General features: G+C 41.4%; 1 protein-coding gene across 1 annotated transcript in view; it reads right to left on the bottom strand.

Annotated features, from left to right (window-relative positions):
* The window catches only part of LOC117820269 (nck-associated protein 5-like), a 67961-nt gene that overhangs the window by 11009 nt on the left and 35576 nt on the right, over positions 1–21376 (bottom strand). Inside the window, exons 8-11 of the mRNA XM_034693993.1 lie at positions 11361–11540; positions 8356–11237; positions 7882–7996; positions 6915–6990 (exon numbers count right to left, since the gene is read on the bottom strand). Coding sequence (XP_034549884.1) covers positions 6915–6990; positions 7882–7996; positions 8356–11237; positions 11361–11540 — 3253 coding nt within the window. The remainder of the gene's footprint in view (positions 1–6914; positions 6991–7881; positions 7997–8355; positions 11238–11360; positions 11541–21376) is intronic.

A 21376-nucleotide genomic window follows, 5' to 3' on the forward strand; every position in this document is an offset into this window, starting at 1 on the left:
AACAGTACTTACATATTTACATATCACCAAAGAGATACACCACCAGTTAAAAGTTTGGAAACACCTTCTCATTCAAGGGTTTGTATTTATTTTTTTTATTTTAACACTGTAGATTAAAACTGAAGACATCAAAACTATGAAAGAACATATATGGAATTATTTAATTAACAAAAAAGTGTTAAACAAAGCAGAATATGTTTTATATTTTAGATTCTGTAAAGTTTTTTCTTCATGGCAGCTTTGCACACTCTTGGTATTCTCTCAGTCTGCTTCATGAAGTGGTCTCCTGGAATGGTATAATTAACATGAGCCTTGTCAAGAGCTCATTTGTAGAAAGACGTGCCTTCTTAATGTATTTGAGACCATCAGTTGTGTTGTTCAGAGGTAGGGTTAGTACACAATGGATAGCCCTATTTGAGTAGTTGTAACCCAGATTATGGCAAAACCAGATTCTTTCATAGTTTTGATGTCTTCAGTATTAATCTACAATGTTGAAAATAATTAAAATAAATAAAAACCATTGAATGAGAAGGCGTGTCCAAACTTTTGACTGGTAGTGTACATCTATCACTTTCACTTCAGTTCAGCTGCGTTTCTATCCATCTTTCAAACAGCCGTCCATCCAGTGAACACAAAACCAAAGTAAGCAGAGATTTCCTCGAGCTGTTGCCATGCAGGCTCGTGTTTTTAATATGAACCCAGTAGCAGGAACCTGAAGGCAATCAAACACTGCAGCACAGGCAGCAGCTGCTCCCTTTTATTAATTAAGACATGCACACAGGAGAATTTACACCCCTGTTCAGAGCTTCTACAAGCTTGTTTTCCTGACTTTCTGTGTTTCTTTTATCAGCTACAGAGCTCAATTTCTATGAGAAGTGGAACAAAATGCATCTATACTTGTCTTTATGTAAACTAACGAATCACGTTATACTAGAAGTTAGTCAGCAAAGAAGCATTAATGAACACATTCACATAGCAGTTATATGACTGAGGCAGCTTCCATAAGTGTCTTTGTCTGTCAGTGAAGCAGCACTTAAGATGAAAATGGTTATTTTTATCTCGTTGTAAACAAGAACAAATTATCGAATAGAGAGGACATAGAACAGACATGATCGATCGGTTTGTTCTTAAGTTGAAGTTAACAAGAACTGCTGTGACACGGCCTTCTCTGGAAAGACAGAAGCAGAGCGCCTCGCCATTGATTGGTTTCAACAAGCCTTTAACATGAACGCTGGTGTTTTTGTCCTCCTCGTGTCTTCTCTCGACTCCACTGCGCTTGATCAATACGAGCTCGATGTCACAAGACAACTCTGTGCTAATGATCTTATTCTAGTATATGAAAACACAGGATATGATATGTACAAGTTTAATATGATAACAATAAAGTGCATGTGGATATGTGTTATCAGTACCTCTACATTCATGGAAGAAATTTAGTTTCAGTGTTTGTTGAATTTAAACACAGAAAAGCAAGCATACAAAGCCGAGCTACTTGAATTTATTTATTAAGAGTGGCATAACAACACCAACCATCAGGGTATGAGACCAATGAGTCATGAGAGCAGGCTTGTTCCACCAAATGATGAGTTATCTACTGTTCCAGAGTTAAAATGTTGGTTTATTTAAAAATGAATATCACCAAGCTGTTTTAAATACTTAATTTCTCAACAGCAAAAGTGAAGCCAGGGAAAACCTGATCACACTTCATATTAAATCAATCAGCATAAAACTATAAAAAACTGTACAAAGTAAAAGTAAAATTCTACTATTATATAGTACATTTTTATTATTCTCTTTTTATACTATTCTCTCAGTCATATTATATACCCATATTTATTTATTATATTGCTTAATCTGTCATAACCAAACCATAATCACACCATGTCATCCGGTCACTACTGAATCATTTTTAATACTGCCTGTAATTACCACTATTTAAAACATTTGTAACATTTGTATATATCTTAAATCTGGTATATTTTATTCATCTATATTTATTTTTACTTATTTAATTTGACTTATTTAAACGTATTCTTGATTGTACTTATGTCTGGGTTGCTGCAACAACTGAATTTCCCCACTGGGATCAATTAAGTAATATCTTATCTTATAAAAGAGTCTTTCACCTTCCCTCTCTGCCTGTTGACACTGTGGTAAAAACGTCATTGTGGTCTCAGGCTGGTCTTGAGAGTGGGGAAATAACGACAGTTAGCGGGCACAGATGTGAGAGCAGCCAGAGGAGCTTCTGGACCCTAACCATCTCTGAGAGGGTCAAGTGGAGCAACATCCTGTCCTACAATCAAGGCAATGCCAGCAGAGCTGGTGAGAGCATCTCTAGGCTGCTGATCTCTACAGAGTTGAGTAGTAGAAGTAAAAGAAAAAAGCGTGGTACTTGTTGCATAAAAAAAAAGCTTCTCTGTCGCTGTGAAAAAGAAAAAATTCCACCAACAGCAGAGGTTACAATCATTAGAAGTGAAGAAATATTAAAATATGTCTTCTTTTCTTCAACAATTAAACAAACATCATTGAGCTTTCAAAGGAGACGTACACTTTGTGAAAACATAAATTCATGCTCACCTTCCAAATTAAAACTTAAGATTAGGAAAAAGTTTTAAAAAGGTCATAAAAAGTTAAAACCCCACCAAACTCAGAACCAAAGGGTTTTAAAAATGTGTTTTTCTACATTAAAGTGTGGCACTAGAGTTATCATTTAATTTTGGTTGAGCTTAAATTTCCTTGTTTTTGTTTGTCATTCTGATGATGGAGAACAAAAAGTGCTTTGTCAACTTTAAAACAGAGGGCCAAATGAGTCTGGATGCTACGATGCAGCTCAGAGCTGAAGGCAAAGTTAATTGACTCAGTTGTGGCTCGGATGAGCGTGCTTTGCTGCTGCTCTGCTGAAATTTTAATGAGGTGATTAACCCCTGAGGGCAGGACTCCAACCGTATCAAACATGCTTGATATTTGCGGTGGCTCGCCGACGGTGTCACACTGGTCAATGAAATTTCAGTAAGGTGTGTCGCCAGTCCTCTACCTAAGTGATGTGGAGACTTTTATCTGCTGCTGTTTTTAATTTAGCAAAGTGACCGCCCTGAAGTAAGGTCCAAATAAAGTTTTACTTCCTGCCAAGTTTCTCCCCCCGGCTCGCCCACTCTCCATCCCTCTGCCACCTTTAGCTTTAACAAGGTACGGAGTGGAAAATGTTTCTGTGTGTGGGTTGCAGCGAGCTAGAGAGATCACATCTGAACTGAAGTGTCATTGATCGGCATGTCGATCGAGCCACACAGAGCTCCGGTGTTTTGACATATTCAAGATACTCAAAGTTTCGGACCTGAACCAAAACTGATGATAGTTTGAAGCATGTGAATCACATCGTCAAACAGCTGTTACATACTGTTTACACGTGAGGTTAGCTAGAACTGATCTTGATGGGATAGTCGATCTCTGGCTGACTCATCTTTACCATTAGATTCAAAATGAAAACACCTTCACCTGCAGCAGCAAGGTGCACACATGCTGCAGGACTAGCTTTTTAAGTAAACAATATGCAGAATGTTTGATTTGGGACTGGTCAGTACGTGTAGCCACGATGTTAACCTGCACCGAGACAAAGTGCTGCTAATAACCAGAATATACTCATACTAAGCATTGCGCCGTCATGATCTACATATTAAAAGAGATTATCAGCGACATCATAATGTATGGCTTTCTATTGAATTTTAGTGCCTGAAAAAGTAAAATAACATATAGTGCAGACTATACATCCTATCTCTACAATCAGCTGTACTCAAAATGGAGAGACGTCTGGCTCAACACAGATAAACACTAAAAGTGAAAAATGTTCGGGGTGTTGGTGTGATTGAATCCAGCCATGGTGCACAAATGGGGATGGGTGTCATTCGTCACACGGCAACCTGGAAGAGCTAAAGTTTTGCTAGTTGGAAGGCAAGCCCTGCTACTTTATGAACCACCTCGACCTCTAAGGTCATCAGGTACTGGTCTGCTTTCAATACCAAGAGTCAGAACGAAACATGGTGAAGCAGCGTTTAGTCATTATGCACCACATATCTGGAACACACTCCCTGAAAGCTGTAGGTCTGCTCCAACTCTCACCTCTTTTAAATAAGACTTTTATTTGCCACTGCCTTCCTATCTTAGCTCATTTTAACTCACTTTAAATTAAAATTTTAATGTAATTTTTAATATATTTCTAATTTTCCTTTTCTTTTTTGTTTTATTATATTTGTCATTTTAATTGTGCTCTTTTATGCTTTTCTGAATGTTTCCAATGCTTTTAATGTTTTAATGTAAAGCACATTGAGTTGCCCTTGTGTATGAAATGTGCTATACAAATAAAGTTGCCTTGCCTTGCCTTGCCTTGCCTCAATCCCTGCAGACTAAGTGCACATCAAGTACAAAAGACATGCACATTATAGAGATATGAGATGTGAAGCTGTATTTTAATGTCCAAGCCTTTCCCAAATCTGTTTATAAGTTACTGATTTACGTAGCTGCAGGAATTTTAAAAACATGGACAGGCTAAGCTCTGATGAAGGTCAATGCAAGGTCAACCCAGTCCATCTCCCTGCAGCACTGTGGTCCACATTTAACTCAATATCTCACAGCATGATATTCTTAAAACACACCAAATGTTTTTCAGATTCTGCTGTATGTGTGAACGGACACGGCTAAATCTCTTCAGCTGGACTTCAAAGGGACTTTTGTCTGTCCTCACTATGAGCAAGTGGGCTGAGTGATTATGCTGTTCACACTAGGCAAGATTATTTGGTTCAAACTCTTTACTGCTCACCTCTTTAGTCTTTATTATGATTTCTACTGTTGTGTTTGAATTGAGGAGATATACCTTTACTTGATTAACCCAGAAAAAGTCGCCATTATTACTAATCCCTTCTCATCCTCCTGCACGCTCCCAAGCTGCCCCTTCAATTATCAAAACATAGTGCATCTGATGCAGACAATCTCCTGCTGAGAGGTTCACATTTCAAAGCCAATTCCAGAAAATATCAGGCCCTGAGTGTCCTAAAGTTATTTTCAAAATGTCAGGAGTTCATGTGTGAAGGGGACGTCAATGAGTTCAAAATCAGTGTGTCCATTTTTCCACTAAGCCTATCCAGGAGGAAGCCCGGGCTGCCGTATGGATGAACAGGTTCATCCTGATGGGATGAGTCTGTGCATGCAAATTTTCAGTGCATGGGTCTGTGAAGATGAGCGGTCAAGGCTATTTACAATATCACCATCAAAGTGTAAACGCTGCGTGAGACATAACCATGGTGAAATGGTTCTGATTATAATCACCACCGAAAACAACAAAGAAATGCAGAGGAAGAAGAAAAACATAGAGAGAACGGAAACATGGCAGAGAAGCACACACTGACAAAATCCAGCATTTTGCCTTTTTGTTTGACTGCAGACAGCAAATTCATCATGTTTATGACTTACACACATCTGTCATATTTGGTCTTCACTTCTGTCTGCAAACTGTAAAATGGTAAACACAGACAAGACCTTCAGGCTTGCATGCTTACATCCACACAGCAAACAATGCTGCTAAGTAGCCTAGGTTCAGTTTCACAGTCACCAAGATTAAAGGGACAGTGTGTTTTGGAGGTGGGGTTGTGTGAGGTACTAGTCAATAGTTATTGTGTTGGCCACAGTTGATGCTGGTCAGCTTAGCCCCTTTGTTGAGAAACTGTTCAAAATGGAAGCTGATCAACCTCTGCAGACCCAAACACTAAATTAAGTGTCAGCGTACACTTTACTTTACCATCAAGCCCATTTGTCTTTGCATTGGACATGGGCGCATCACACATGCTTGTTCCAATGCCTATGGCACACTGATCAGCTGTTTGGTTGTATTTTGTCTCTCTTTTTTGAAGCCAGCAGACCCGAACTAAAAATTGAGACTGCGTCAAAGTTACAACAGTAACAACGATGACATGGTGTTTACTGTGGACACAGAGGACACCTTTATGAGCCAGATTTTACAGAGGATGAATGAAACTCAAAGGAAGGAGAGAGGGGAGAAAGTTCTGAGCTAACTGGACAGCAGAGAGATCTTAAGTTACCTGGTGGTGCGGGTGTGCAAACAGTGAGCCAATGAACCCAGAGAGCTCCTGCTGTCAGGAGTGGGACTTAATAACAACAGTACTTCAGGACCTTTACTGAATCAGAGGAAACCAGCGGCTCACATACGACTGCAGTCTGTATCACTCACCATCCAGAGTTCTACTGCTGTTTTATCCGCTTTCTTCAATTTTCAGAAGGAGGTGCATCTTCAAAGTAAGCTTTTGGCTCACATTTTAATTTTTTTTATGCATTACAGCAAAACCCATGATCTGCAGGATATGTACCTTAATCGAAATACACTGTCAGCTGTTGAAGGGAAACACTGAGCTGAAATAACAAACTCTACACATTACTGTGTCAGCATCCCAATGATTAGTATTGGTTGCTTAGAATCATCTCAAACTTCTATGCAAAAACATCAACATTCATAATACATCAGTGTGCTGAGTGACTTGTACATTATAGACCTGACCAGCTGATCAGTGCTCTGCAGGTGGAAGAACACATGTCACGGCTGTGAACAGTGCAAAAACAAACGTGCTCTTTGACAGCAGAGTGAAGCGCTGACATTTTCTTACACAGACATTAATGTCTGGGTCAGACTTTCTTAAAATAGGATGAATCACTTCTTAGTGTTGACCTGTCTGCAGCGGTTGATAGCTTAGCTTCAACAAAGGGGCCAAGCTGACCAGGACAGAAAACTGTTGACCTCAAACAACCCCACTTCAAAAGAGGTGAACTATCCCTTTAAAGTGGGAACCTTTCTTTATGCAGTTCCCGCAAGAAAATGCAGAATCAATCACAAAACAGGTGATAAAAAATCTCACCTATTACAGCCTCCTGGTTGGGTGTCTTCACAGTGGATCCATTTTCTCCATCAGCTCTCAGGTTCATCATCTGCATCTTTGAGTTTGTGCAGACACAAAGTTACCTTCATGTGGTTTAATGGTTTGTCTCATGTGCTGTGTCATTGCTTACTCTTTCTACAGTGCCTTTTCAAACAAAAGATATAATCCCTGTGTGGCTCATGTTGACTGTAAACACCTGACCTTGACTGAGTCAGAGTCGTAATGAGACTCTTTAATGAATCCTCTCTATATCCTGCTTATGGGCCTTTGTCTCTGCCTTTATTCACCCTCAGTGTCTTTCTCATTAACACCATTAAGATCACTGTTTTCTTTAGACCAGTGCATGGCTCTGTTTGTGCTCTACATGCTCATGTTTTTCAGGTTTAAGAGGAGAGATGTCAGGTTTTATGTGAGCAGCCCTACTGAAGGTGTTACCAGTTTCAAACTTTACATAAAAAAAACAAACATTTTCAACAACAAAGTGTCTGCCTGATACTTCTGAACATTTGATGCAATCACTTGTTGAATTTTTGATACCTCCTTTGGCTGAATAAATTTGCTTCAAGGGTAAAGTTATGAGCACAGGGATAAATTTAAAGGTTGATAATGAAGGCCGGAGTGATGAAACTATGAGAAACAGAATTTGAGGGACAGTCAGTAAAATTAGCCTGAAGCACCTTGCTCATTAAGACAGTCATGTAATTGTGTTTTCTGTTTTTAATTTGGTCCAACTTTATCATTTATACGGTTGTTTAATAACATCACTTTCTGTCAGCTTCTTATTGTTTTGTTTTTAGTTTCTCTTTATGGAGCCTTTACAGAACTGTCACGACACAAACATGCTGCACACACTGTGGACTGAAGACATTTCTGCATCTAAATCCAAACATAGCTGCATGCCAATCACATAACTTCCTGTTTTGATTGAGGACATCATTTTATTTACCTTAGGGTCTCCGATAGCTTCAGTGTGTCCTTGCATCTCACTCAGGGAAATTCCTGGACAGGGCATTGAGATGCACGCCCGCACTGCATCATGAGACTCTCGTCTCCCCACAGAGCTGAAAGAAAACCGTTTGTCAACAAACCACAACAAACTGAAACAGTCTGTTATTGACTCAATGTGCTGTGGGTGACTGGACTGATAAATTGTCCTGTATCTATCAAAAACTGGAAGCTAACCTCTTCCTAAAATGTTTCTCCATCGGTCTCAGGACACTGACAGATTTGTCTTAGACTACTCGGTAAAAAAGAACAAAGTCATCTGAGGCAGTCAAATTATTCATTGGCAGTGAGTTATGATGAAATCTGTTGGAAGAGGCACTGAAGGTTTGATGTTGGGATGAAATTTCAATGACAGTGAGGATCTTAAAAGTGCAGGAATTGTTTTAAATGCAGCAGAGAAAAAAAGATTTCCTACCAGTCTTTTCCATCACTTTTTCTTCTGTCCCTCTTTTTGTCTGACTTCGTCTGCTTTCCTCCAAGAAGTGATGTAATCTTCTGCTCTCTCTTTTCCTCCTTCACTTTTGGTGGTTCCGTCTTTTTGCTGCTTGGAGCAGGAAGCTTGCTCTTACGAAAACCAAACCAATTAGCTAAGCTTGACCCAGACTTTTGCTTCACTTCAACGCTTCTCTCCTGTTCCTGAGACTTGTGCAAGTTCTCCTCTATTCCCAGCATCACTTTCTCTTCGATTGTGGTTATGGTGCTCTGTCTCTCTGGCTCTTCAGAAACTGGCTCACCGAAGGCGCTTGAAAACTGTTGCTCAATCTGAAGGCGCCTGGCTTGTTCTCGCTGGAGTTTAAGACTTTGTAGTCTTTCGCTAGAGGACCCCAAATGTGAGGGAACCACCAGACCCTCTTCAATCAGGAAGTTGTTCAGAAGGGATCGGTTCATTGGGCAATGGTAGCTACTGGAGCAACTCATACTTCCAGGAAGGACATCATTGAGAGAGTTCAAGGAGCTCCCTGAGTGGGTTTTGATCTGGGTGCGGACCTTTCCAGATCTGTTGAAGCTCGGTCTGTCCATGTAGCGAGCACCAAAGCTCTGACTACGAGCCTTGGCCCCGTTCATGCCCATCACTGGCTTCAGAGGAGGCCTGGTTGACACAGACACAGAGCGTTTGAACAGCCAGCCTTCCTCATCAAATCCCCAATCTAACATCACACCACTGTCTGACGGGACAGGCTGAACTGGGGGCTCAGAGTCCAGCGAGTTACAGCGGGTCTCAATCTTTCTGCGGGCTTTGTCATGAGGGCCACAGTCGTGCATCATCTGAGGATCACACGTGAAAGTCTGGAAGGTCTGGATACTTTTTGGAGCAGGGTGTGAATCATCTTTGCTCTGTCTTCCAAAAAGAAGAAAGGTGTTGCTGTCTTGTCCTGGGATCACCTCATGAGATTTTGCATTTCCTGGATGAGCCATTTTTACAGCTCTGGAGGTGGAGCTCTGAAGATTATTCACAATCCCATGGTAGTAAACATTAGAATAGGCCTGAGGCAGGACTTCTGAAAGCTTAGGCTCACTGATGCTCTGCTGGGATCTCTGTAGGATGCTCTGACTCGGCAGGGGAGGACCATTTTCATAGTGACAAGTAACACATCTGTCCATAGTTGACTGGACTGACTCTGGAGCTTGTGACTCTTGAACTGGAACTTGTATCTTAGCGGAGCCGGTGTGGTAACCCTTTGCAGAGACATCTTTCAGTGGTAGACTTTCAGCACCCATTTCTGGGCCATGTAGATTTTCATTGAATTTTTGAGGCTGAAGAGTAGAAGGAAACGGATTTGATTGTAGCTTGGTGCTGCTTGATGTCTTCTCAGTAGTAGAGCTTTGAATCTGTCCTGCAGATGTGTGTGCTGTGGGTAAGCTGTCACAACCAGGTCTGAGAACCAGAGAAGTAGTTCGACCGGGAGGTAGCGGTGGAGACGGGGACCTTGGCTCTGGACGAGAAACATCACATTGCTGGTCTTGGCGGCGTTGTTTTCGCGGAGAGCACGGCAAGTTGTCATAGATGCCTTCTTCTGTGGCGTCGTTGCTTGATTGAGGTCTGGTCACTTGTAAAGGTAGTTTGGTTGGGCTCTTGGAGCATTCATTGATTCCTGGAGGTTTGAATATCTTTGAATGTTTTACAGGAGAAGCAAGGGGAGAGCACTGCTGCACACTCTTCAGAGACTTGGAACTTGCTGATAATGATATGTCCTCATCTTTCTCAGCTTTAGGAAGAGCTCCCTTGCTGGATCCATGTGTTTTACTGAGAGTCGACCTTTTGCTGGGGACACTGTGCACAGGTGCGTTTGACTGTCCTTTGGGCCTGTGACCCTTGATAAGCTTTTGGTGGAGAGGAGAATGTGTGTGCTTGGGTTGCTCCTGTCCTGCGTCTGCACTCTTGCTCCGCAGAATGAAAGCTTTTCTTGCTGAGTCACAAGGCTGATGTTTGAGCTTCCTCTGAGGAGATTCTGAGATTGTGTGATTCTGGTTTTCACCTCCTGCTTGAATCGCCTGATCCCTGCAGTGAGGAACCTCCATGGAGGAGCTGCGCTGTCTGGCTGCACTCATGCAGCTCAGAGCTCTTGTTGCACAATTCTGAATGGTTGAACTCAGATCGCTAGTACCTGCTTCGGCCTGCTTGGCTGAAAATCTGCCCTCTTGTCTCTTGACCTGATCAAGCCTGGATTTACGGTCAGTAGACCTCTCCTGGTTATTGTTTTTGTCACTTAACTTCAGGCTTGAAGACTTGTGTTTATCAAGTGAGTCCTTTTTATCCTCCAGGTGTGTGAGGCTCTCTGTCGGGCTCACACCAGGTTTAACTGTTGGGCCTTCCAAAAAGAAGAAGTTGTCTGCAACAGGCGAGGGGAAAAGACCAGAATCCCTTGCAAGTTTTATGGGATCTTCTTGAAAATTGTTGTCATCATCTCTTGTGACTTCCAACTTCTCCAAGGAAAGAAGCTCTTTTGTTTCAGTGGATTCAGTTCTTTGTATTTTAGGTGAATCATCCTCAGCATAATCAGAGTCCAGGGCGATCCCCACTCCGGCTTTGACAGGTGTGCTGGTAGGAGGTACCTGTTTGGTTGTGCTCCCTTGTTGGCCACACTTTACACCTAGTGAGTATATACCCTCGTTGAAAGTCATGCAGTCTTTGCAGTGTGGTACCGGTGCAATCGAGGCCTCTTTAGAGCTCGTTTGGAGACGCTTCAGACCTTTCAGTATGTGTCCTTCCTTCCACCCCAGTTCTGTCTGCTCCATGGGTGCTGAATTATTGCTGGACACTGAACCCGTACTCATCCGTTTGTCCCGGCTTGCACACTGTGCATAAAGAGATATTTACAGTCATTGAAGTGACACATCTAAATAACACATTTATGTTACCAAGAACTCTACTTTGATGATTCCTTATACTAACATTAAAGGAACATGAAGAAAACTCACCTGCTTGGAGAATCCACGTCCCTCTGCCCAAGTGTGGGAGCCACTGGAGTACTCACTGCAAGCACTGGATAATGACAGCTCACTGCCACTGCCGCTGCCACTGCTGCGAGGGCATGTGAGACTCAGCAGGCTGGGCCACCTTCCTGCAGGGATACCAGCCTTTCCATTCCTTTGGACCTCCTGTAAAAGAAATACGTAATCAATACAGATGTGACGATACCACTTTTTCCTTTAAATACTTTTTTCAACACCTCAACCTGAGCATCTGCTGACTCTGAGCACTCAATAGATACCAGCAGGGTTAAAAAGAGTTAAATCACTGGTGGAAATACATTGATTGATGACATGTTTCTAACTGTGACTAACACTGACCTCAGTGGCGGTGTGACTTTTTGTCATGCTAACACGATGAAGACCAGCCTTTTGTATCTCTACTTCCTTTTCTTTGTGCAGAATCTGTCCTGTGACTGAATCCTTGTGGTGAAAACTGCTTGCACTGTTAACTGGCACAGGCCTCAGACACTTTTGGACTCGGTGCCATTTCCAATCATACACACCCAAAGGTGCCAAGTGTTGTGACCCCATTTAAAACAGCATTGATCGTTTGCAGGGCTGCCACGGCCAGCTTCCTCTCAAAGTCATTAATGTCATCTGTTAGCAATAATTAATGTGAATAGGAAATAATTGCATAAGGGAGCTGGGGACTGAAGTGATTTGGTCCATTCATTGATATTCACCTATTATTTGATTATCCGTGCCAGCCTTTATTTCACGAGCACGATGGGAGACGGCCACATTCAACCATGCTGTGCGGATTAATCTTGGAACTAATTACAGTCAGCATGTCGAGGGGTATCGGAGATTTGACACGAGTGATACAGTTTAACATAACCCTCAGTCAGAGTGGCAGCGAACTTATCGCCAAGGGCAACTTTGAGGGCTTCGGAGATATTTCCTTCCTCTTAAACTTTTTTTGTCCATCTTTGTGAAATGACTTTTCAGAAAATTTAAATCTCCAAAAAAAAGGGACATGACTTTATTAAACAGTGACAGGAAACTCTCCTAAATGCACCAGCACCAAAATACTTATGATTGAAATATTGGCTGCAAACAGGATGAAACTAAAACAGAGTTGGTAGAATATTGGGGATCTATTGGGGACCTTGCACCGGCATGTCTTTGCAGTGATCCTGATTTTTTAATGTTTTCATTCAGACGCTAAAAAGGTTTTTCAATTGAGAGGCAGAACATTCATTAAAAAGTTTAAAGGGTCTGTGAAAGGATTTCTCTACCTCTATTCTGAAACTAAAAGGAAAAGTAAGTTTATCAAAAATGTTTGGCATTGGGAAAATTTCTGAACTGAATGGGTTTTCTTTAACTATTGATCACGCATTGTTGAACATATTAAACTGCACTTCATGCTATCAGCAATCTGTTGTCTGTAGTTTTCAAAGAACAACACAATTTTAGAGGAAACTTCTGATTTCTTTATCAACAAGGTCTGTTTTGGAGTCTGGAGGCATAAAGTTTTGAAGTTGTTTGCCCGTAGAACTCAAATAAGTAAGTAAGTACATTTGTCTAATTTTAAGTCAGAGTATCTCATTCGACTTATTAAGAGCCACAAGTCCAGATAAACATACTTTTTAGATATAAAAATTTAAAAACAAGTACTCAATTGCTCAGAATCCGCAAAAAGAACCTTTGAATGCAGCAAGAAAAATGTCCTTGTTAAGTTTCTTGAATTCAACATTCTGATAAAAAGACACGTTTAGATTTAGAAGGAATTACAACAGCCTGCTCCCAGATCTCTCAAATTCTGGGATTGCTCCTCTAAGATATACGATAGAGCTTCATGCATCCATCCATTCAGACTGTGTACATAAATCATCCCTGTATGCATTTCAAGTCTTGGAAACACCCTCACAGGGAGACAGGCCGGGAGACGTGTGTGAACAAATCATTCTCTCCCTGCACCCGTCCGGCCCTCTCAGTCAGAATAATGCAGAAACATGAAGGTCTGCAGCTTATGAGGGTTCCCCACAGAGCGTACAGTACACTGTTACTGCATGCTGATACTTTTATCCCAGCTGCCTCACAGCACCATGACTTCATGCATTATTATGTTAGAGTTGGTGATGGAAATTGAACCGCTAACTCTGGCAGCCCTGGAGAATTTTCTGCAAACTCAACTGTACTCCAGAATTTTACAGATGATGTATTTGATGTCACGAGGGACTGTGCATTTTGTCTTATCCCTCCAATCTTACATGATAACCATTAGATCCACCTTTAAATTAATAATCAAGTATACTTAAAGCAATACAGTGTATGTAGAGCACTCAGATATGCATGCTCAGGAGGGGACAGTGTGGAGCGGAGGGGGTCTACGATTTCACACAGAGGTCAGAACGTCAACAAGAACTTTGCAGCTGTCTGATCTGATCCCTCACGTGAATCAAAGCTAGAGATCTGTGCATATTCTTTCACTTTAAATGGGACTTGTTGACCATTATTGATAGACAGGAGTAAATAGAAGCTTTCTTACCTCTAACATTTACATTGAATTTCATATTTCACTCTCCTTTTTGTAATATTCCTTTAAAAACACTTGTATGAGATGCTAAACTGGTAAATCCCTTTCAGGCTGTTGTGCCACTGACACAGGCCACGGATCAACAGACCGTTTCGACACAAGGACAACGTACTTTAGCTTTCATGGACTTTTGAGTTCACTTTAAATTCCACAATCTCATCAAAATTCGTCCGTGTGTCCCCCTGAGCCGCCCAAAGCAAGGTTACACTCGCTCAACCGCCCCTCGGACAGTTTTCTCCACTTGAGTCTCTGAAACAGTTACCTCCTTACTGCTCTCTGCTCGTTCACCATCACACACACCAATATCCATCTCATCCTTTTGCTCCTCATCCTCAGGCCTCTGATTGTTGGCTGCTCATATACACCTTGCTGTTTCACATTCCTCATGCCTCCCTCACCTGCTCTGCCTTCCCTGTGTTCTGCTGCTGGGCTGAGCTCTGACTGGATGCTCTGCTGTGAACTTTGGTGTCAGAGTACAGAGAGGCGCAGGAGTGAAGATGTTGGAAAGGAACCTGCCACTCAAGTTAGTGTCTCTGCATGGTGAGGTGCTGATGGGAGGATTGTTGTAACATCAGTGAAACCAAACTAAAGGTGTTAGTTATTGCACAGTAATCAAAGATCTGAGGTATAATATGTGTCTGTGAAGTTATTAATGAACAAAATGAAGCTACATCTGCAGCTTGACATCACCACAGTGATGGGAAGGTCATTTTTTAAAACTTGAGTTCTATTGTTGTAAAGTTTGGAGTATTAGCTAGCATCCATGAGGCTCTTTAGTGACTCCTCTGAGCCGAGCCCATTTAAGATGGACTGAGGTGAAGTCAAAAACTGTCCTGTGATCTTTTGAATTACAATTTGACATTCTTTTTGGAAATCATGGATGCTGAATCGTCCAATTTAAAGAAGAGAGGGACCACCCGGCTTCTTATCAGTTCAAAAACAAGCATCCATGCTGGTATGGGGATGCAGAAGTGTCCATTGCATGAGTAGTTTAAACATCTGTGAAGGCTCCATTAATGATGAGTGATACAGGTTTAAAAGCAACATGCCCTCCAGATGATGCCTTTTCAGGAAGACCTTACATAATTCAGCAACAAGATGCCAAACTACATTTTGCACATATTACAACCGAAAGGGGATATAGTACGGAGTCGTGGAGCTTGGTACATACTAGATATATCAGCATAAACCTCACAGTACGTAAAAGAGACCAGAGCTGAAATGTTGTAAATCTCCTGCCTGCTGAAAGCAAAAACATTTATTCCATCAGAAACTTCAAAAAGGCTAAATCTATTTGCTTCTGTTGTACAAGTTCACAGAGAAACAAGTTGAAAAGCTGTTTGATTAACTTCAAAGGGGCAAATAAATTAAACTTCATTGTATGTTTGTCTCCATCTCTCTCTCTCTCTCTCTCTCTCTCTCTCTCTCTCTCTCTCTCTCTCTCTCTCTCTCTCTCTCTCTCTCTCTCTCTCTCTCTGCAGCCTTCACACAAAGTTTATCTGAGGAGAGAAGCACCTGCCGCTGTTAGAGAAGCTCGAGGGCCTCGGTCTCTCGGGTGTCGCTCTGCTGCTGCATTTCAATAATATTATGACAAATGACTCTTTGGTAAAGAACGGGGAGATAAAGTCGATGTTTACGGACCAGACGCACAGGGACGTGGGAGGAAAAGACTGGAAGAGAGAGTCAGTGACAGATATAGGACTCTGTCTATCACAGACTTTGCAGCGTTTTGCTTTTCACAGCTGATGTCCATGCAGCCCTGACTTCAGTCTGTGTTCACTAAGCCCAGCCAAGAACACACATAACACTTAAAGCAATGTCAACTTCAATGCACTTTCTGTTCTATCACACCTTTAATTTAAAGCTCCTATGAGGCACTCCTGTTGTTTCTACATACTTAGCGCCCCCTGTGGACAAACTGGTATGTCTTATCTCTCTGCTGATATTTTCCTGTAGATGTGGAAGTATTATCTTGACAAAAATATCTCATCGTGCATTCATATCACATATCACTCACTGACAATCGTTGCTGTGGGAAGTTGCAGATCATCATGTCGAACCCTTTGTAGCAGCTACAAGCATTAAAAATCATGGTCTTGTCTGCTTTGGTACGTCATAAAAAGGCCCAGGTTTTAATTTCAGTCTGTTTAATAATCAGCTGAAAACCCATCACAGGAGCTTTAACAAACATGATAAGAAAAGCGTGTTTGGTATCAGACGTTTTATCCCTTCTTATAATAATAATACATTTTATTTAGAAGCGCCTTTCAAAGCACTCAAGGTCGCTTTACAGACAGATAAAAAACACAATAAATAAAAGAACACGATAAGATAAAGAAAAACAACAAGCAAAGTAACACCAAGTTAAAAATGAAGCAGTGGAAATTAGGCGGGGAATGCAGTTTGAAACAGATGGGTTTTGAGTTTTGATTTGAAGAGGGGTAGTGAGTCAGAGTTTCGGATGTCCGGTGGGAGTGAGTTCCAGAGTTGGGGAGCAGAGCGACTGAAAGCTCTGCTCCCTATGGTGCTGAGACGGGCGGGGGGCACAGAGAGGTGGAGGGAGGAGGAAGACCTGAGGGAGCGAGAGGGGGTGACGATGTGGAGGAGATCAGAGAGATACGGGGGGGAGAGGTTGTGGACGGCCTTGAATGTGTAAAGGAGGATTTTGAAATTGATACTGAGTTTGACCGGTAGCCAGTGGAGCTGCTGGAGGATGGGGGTGATGTGGTGAAAGGAGGGGGTTCTAGTGATGATGCGGGCTGCAGAGTTTTGGACCAGTTGAAGTTTATGGAGGGATTTGTGAGGGACACCGAAGAGGAGTGAATTACAATAATCGATACGGGAGGTGACAAGACTGTGGACCAGGATAGCAGTGGTGTGAGGGGTGAGAGAGGGGCGGAGACGGTTGATGTTGCGGAGGTGGAAATATGCAGACCGGGTTATGCTATTGATGTGAGAGTTGAAAGAAAGTGAGCTGTCGAGGATGACACCCAGACTCTGGGTGGAGGGGGACACTGTTGAACTGTCGATGGAGAGGGAGAAACTGTCGGCTTTGGATAAGGTGGATTTGGTGCCTATAAGGAGGAGTTCTGTTTTATTGCTGTTGAGTTGAAGGAAGTTGGAGGTGAACCAGGACTTGATCTCAGAGAGGCAGAGGGTGAGGGAGGAGGGTGGGAGAGTGGAGTCGGGCTTGCTGGAGAGGTAGAGCTGGGTGTCATCCGCGAAGCAGTGGAAGTGTATGCCGAATTTGCGGAAGATATTGCCGAGTGGTAGAAGGTAGGTGATGGGAATTTGTGGGAAATGCCTACACATTTCTTTCCTATTCAAACGTTTATTTTCAGGTTATCTGTAAAAACAAAAGACGTAGGGGTCTTGGGATGATGAATATGTTTGATAAACATGACACAATGTTTGTTTAGTTAAATGAGAAGCTGCAACTGTAGCTGAACGGTGATAGCATCCAGGACCATTATGTACACGATGAGGAATACTGCACACACGAAGTTGAAGTTGTTCTAATGTTTCACTTAATCTCTGCAAACATACAGCACCAATCAGAAGTTTGGAAACACCTTCTCATTCAAGGTTTTGTATTTATTTTAATTATTTTCAAAATTGTAGATTAATACTGAAGACATCAAAACTATGAAAGAACACATATGGAATTATTTAATGAACAAAAAAGTGTTAAACAAAGCAGAATATGTTTTATATTTTAGATTCTGTAAAGTAGCCCCCTTTTTCCAGCTTTGCACACTCTTGGTATTCTCTCAGTCTGCTTCATGAAGTGGTCTCTTGGAATGGTTTCTAATTAACATGAGCCTTGTTAAGAGCTCATTTGTAGAATGACTTGCCTTCTCAATGTGTTTGAGACCATCAGTTGTGTTGTTCAGAGGTAGGGTTACTACACAATGAATAGCCCTATTTGACTACTGTTGTAATCCAGATTATGGCAAAACCAGATTATTTCATAGTCTTGATGTCTTCAGTATTAATCTACAATGTTGAAAATAATTCAAATGAATAAAAACTATTGAATGAGAAGGTGTGTCCAAACTTTTGACTGGTAGTGTAAGTAAACTTGATTCTCAGTGATTCCGATTCAGAATACTTTATTAGTCCCAGAAGGACAGTGACGAGACACTTGACCTTGAAAGTAAAGTTAGTGTTAGTTGTGCTGAAGATAGGAAGTTAGTTACATGGTAACTTTGCTGTTTGTGTTGACTGTTTACTTTGCAGCACTGATTTCGTCCATTCTTTAAACTATTTCTCTTTGCATAAAATCCAGACACAACATGGTTCACATGATAAGTGAGAGAATTATGCTTTCAGTATTCATCTCAAGCCCGACAGGAGTGCTTTGAGACTGTTACGCCTGGTTTTGGCGACTAAGCTATCATTTGGTAATCAGTGTTTTGGAAGAGAATTTAGCCAATTGTTCATTAGCAGTAACTTTGAATTAAAAAAGAGAGACAAAGAGCAACACAGCTGAATCTAAAATCCACGCCTTAGGGACAAACAATGATCACTTTAATGAGCAGCTAAATGTTAAAATACAAACAATACCACATAGGTAGCTGAAATTATTTGTCTCCAGAGTGTCCTGGGATTACTCAGCGGTCTTTGTCTCTACAAAAATATTGATTGTTAGTTTATCTAAGCGTCCTTTCACCATACTTTCTTGGAGGATTGATACCACTGGATGGCCAGAATTCAAACACTTACATAACTAATCATCTGATAGAATCAACATAAAATAACCTAACACAGTTTAAAACCAGGACTCCAGTAACTCAGCTCTAAGTCAGTCTGGCAGGATTACTGAGTAACCCACAACAATAGATCTTCAACTGTGACACCTCACGTCTAATTTTCTGTAGCCATGTTTGCATCTTTAAAAATTTGTTGTGTCTTCTCTCCTCTGTTGTTATCGCGTCCCACCGCCGGGCATCTTTTCAGCACTTTTCTACCATTTACTCAGAGATAGAATAGGAAAGAAGGCACCAAATCAGAGTCAGTGGAGAGTCATGAATTGTCCCTCTGGAGTGGGCGGGACTTAATTTTGCTCTGCTGTTTATTCCACACTACACTGAGACGCTCTGGTTAAAATATTGAAAGGTTTCCTCTGAAACACTTGTGTCCTCCAGCAGAGCAGGTGGCTGTGAACACTTTCCTTATTCATGCTCATGTTTTCTGCTCACTCCTCTGTAATTTTGTTCACATTTCCTCCGACTGAAGGATTGTTCCTCCTCTCTCTGCTTTTATCTTCTGTGTGAGGCGTAATGAAATCCCCGCTGTAACCTCTCTCTCAGTTGGTGAAGTGACTGGGAACAGGTGTGCTGTCACAGTGATTAAGGAACCTAACAAGCAGAACTCAGAGTGAAAAACAAATTTTCCATTTCAGTAATTTGTACATAATCACCTCTGTGTTATCTCACAAATTGACACCCAGCCAGAGCGAAAGTCTCCGATCTCAAACCCTCCACCACTGATCACTGATGGGGACGGTGATATGACCCGTGTTTCATCTCAGTCGAGGACTCTCTGCAGCTGAGACAGAGCGCTGAGTCTGATGGGTTTCCGCCTCTTTGCTCCAACTTTGCAGAAGCACAAAGGCCATGATCAGTTATTGTGGTAATAACGCTGCTCATCATCTCAGAAGAGGGACTCAACACTGAGACAGGTGAGAGGCTCAGGGTGGAAGTGAGGAACAATGACCTGAAGTCATACCACGTCTGTGACAGAGAGTGTAATCCACACAGAAGGATTTTTAAGACACTATAAACACCTTTAAGAGCCAGTGAAGGTTTGCTGTTAGGAGGATATTAGACTCACTGTAGATTTAAAAGGTGTTTTAGTGACACTCACACCTGAGAGGGGGGATCAGAAAGACACTGCAGGAAGTGGCTTAAAGCAACATATGGTCTCAAGTAAAAACTAGATGCAGTCATTTAAAGCTGCCCTCAAAATTATATTGAAACCATAACTTAGACTCCTAAATGATCTGAGTCTCTGTCAAAGCAGTATCCATACTTATCAAATATTACAGATGAGAAGACATGTTTTAAAAAATATGTATATTATCTATCTTATATTTGTAAACAATTCTCCTCCAATGAGCTGAATTTATTTAAGTGTCTTCTTTTTCTTGACGTTCCATTCGAACTCAACATAAAGATGTTTATTTACTTTTGCCTAATAATCAATTTACAGACCCGACCTTAAACACATCATGATGTATCTTTATGTCACTTTGTCTAGTGAGCTTACTAGCTTTAATCCTGCCAATGCCAACCGGGATTTCAACATTGTATTACTAATTTGAAGAGTGAACAGGTCTTGTTTTAAAGTTTGGGCAGGATTATCTCAGCTTCTTTGAGCGGACAAGGAGGATGATTGTCTCAGGAATAGCAGCAGCCAGATTTGGTAGACCCAAAGAGTTGAGTGCCACACAGGTTGTTTCTCCCCTCTTTCCCAAAAAAAAAAATGTGCAACATATATTGCATTACATTTTCTCTTTATCTTCTGCTTTGGTAAAATGTTGCCAAACTTTAGAGCTCTTTGCACGTTCAGCCTTTATCGCATGAAATTGACCTCCAGAATTCATTATTATGTAGTTTAACACACGCTGGCTGACAATTCAGTTCAATTAACAGACTTTATGGGCACCAGTGGCCTAGCGGTCTAAGCGCACCCCACATACAGAGGCTTGGGTCCTCATCGCAGAAGTTGCTTGTTCAACTCTCAGCTCTGACCATTTGCTGCATGTCTTCCCCTGCTCTCTGCTCCCCACGTTTCTTGTCTCTCTTCAGCTGTCCTATCAATACAGAAAAAAATGCCTAAAAAATATTACTTAAAAAACAAAACAAACAGACTTTATCATACAAGCGATTTGTGTTTGTGCAAAGTGATTGATTTGAATGACTCGACTCGAGATAAAAGCTAACCTCATAGGGCCAATGAGACTTGATAGCAGAATTGTTGAGCTAAATTTTTTTAATTTGCAGGTTTCTTGAAAATGCAGAACCAAGTCTGTTAAACAGAACCAGGTTTTTACCTCTACTGTAATGACGTCTGAGAAATAAAGTAGTAACAAAAACCAAAAGTGTGTATAGACATTTCTTTGTGTTGGTTATCACAAATTTCAGCAACAATGGCTCAAATTATTTGATTTTACATAAAAAGTGATGAGACAAAAGAGGAAGTATTACCAGGTTCTTTATTCTCTCAGATCTACTGGATCATTTGAGGTCTTATAACTTATCACTCTGATTTAAGGACCCACAGCTTTACTGATTTGGATCTGATCAGGCAGCTGTTTTCAGCATTCGACACCAAACTCCAACTCAACTCAAACTATGGGAGGGTTAGTGATTGCTGCTCAACAAAGTGAAGCAGCTCTTAAACATCCAGCATGATTAGG

Source organism: Notolabrus celidotus, chromosome 10, assembly GCF_009762535.1.
Source record: "Notolabrus celidotus isolate fNotCel1 chromosome 10, fNotCel1.pri, whole genome shotgun sequence".
Taxonomy (NCBI): domain Eukaryota; kingdom Metazoa; phylum Chordata; class Actinopteri; order Labriformes; family Labridae; genus Notolabrus; species Notolabrus celidotus.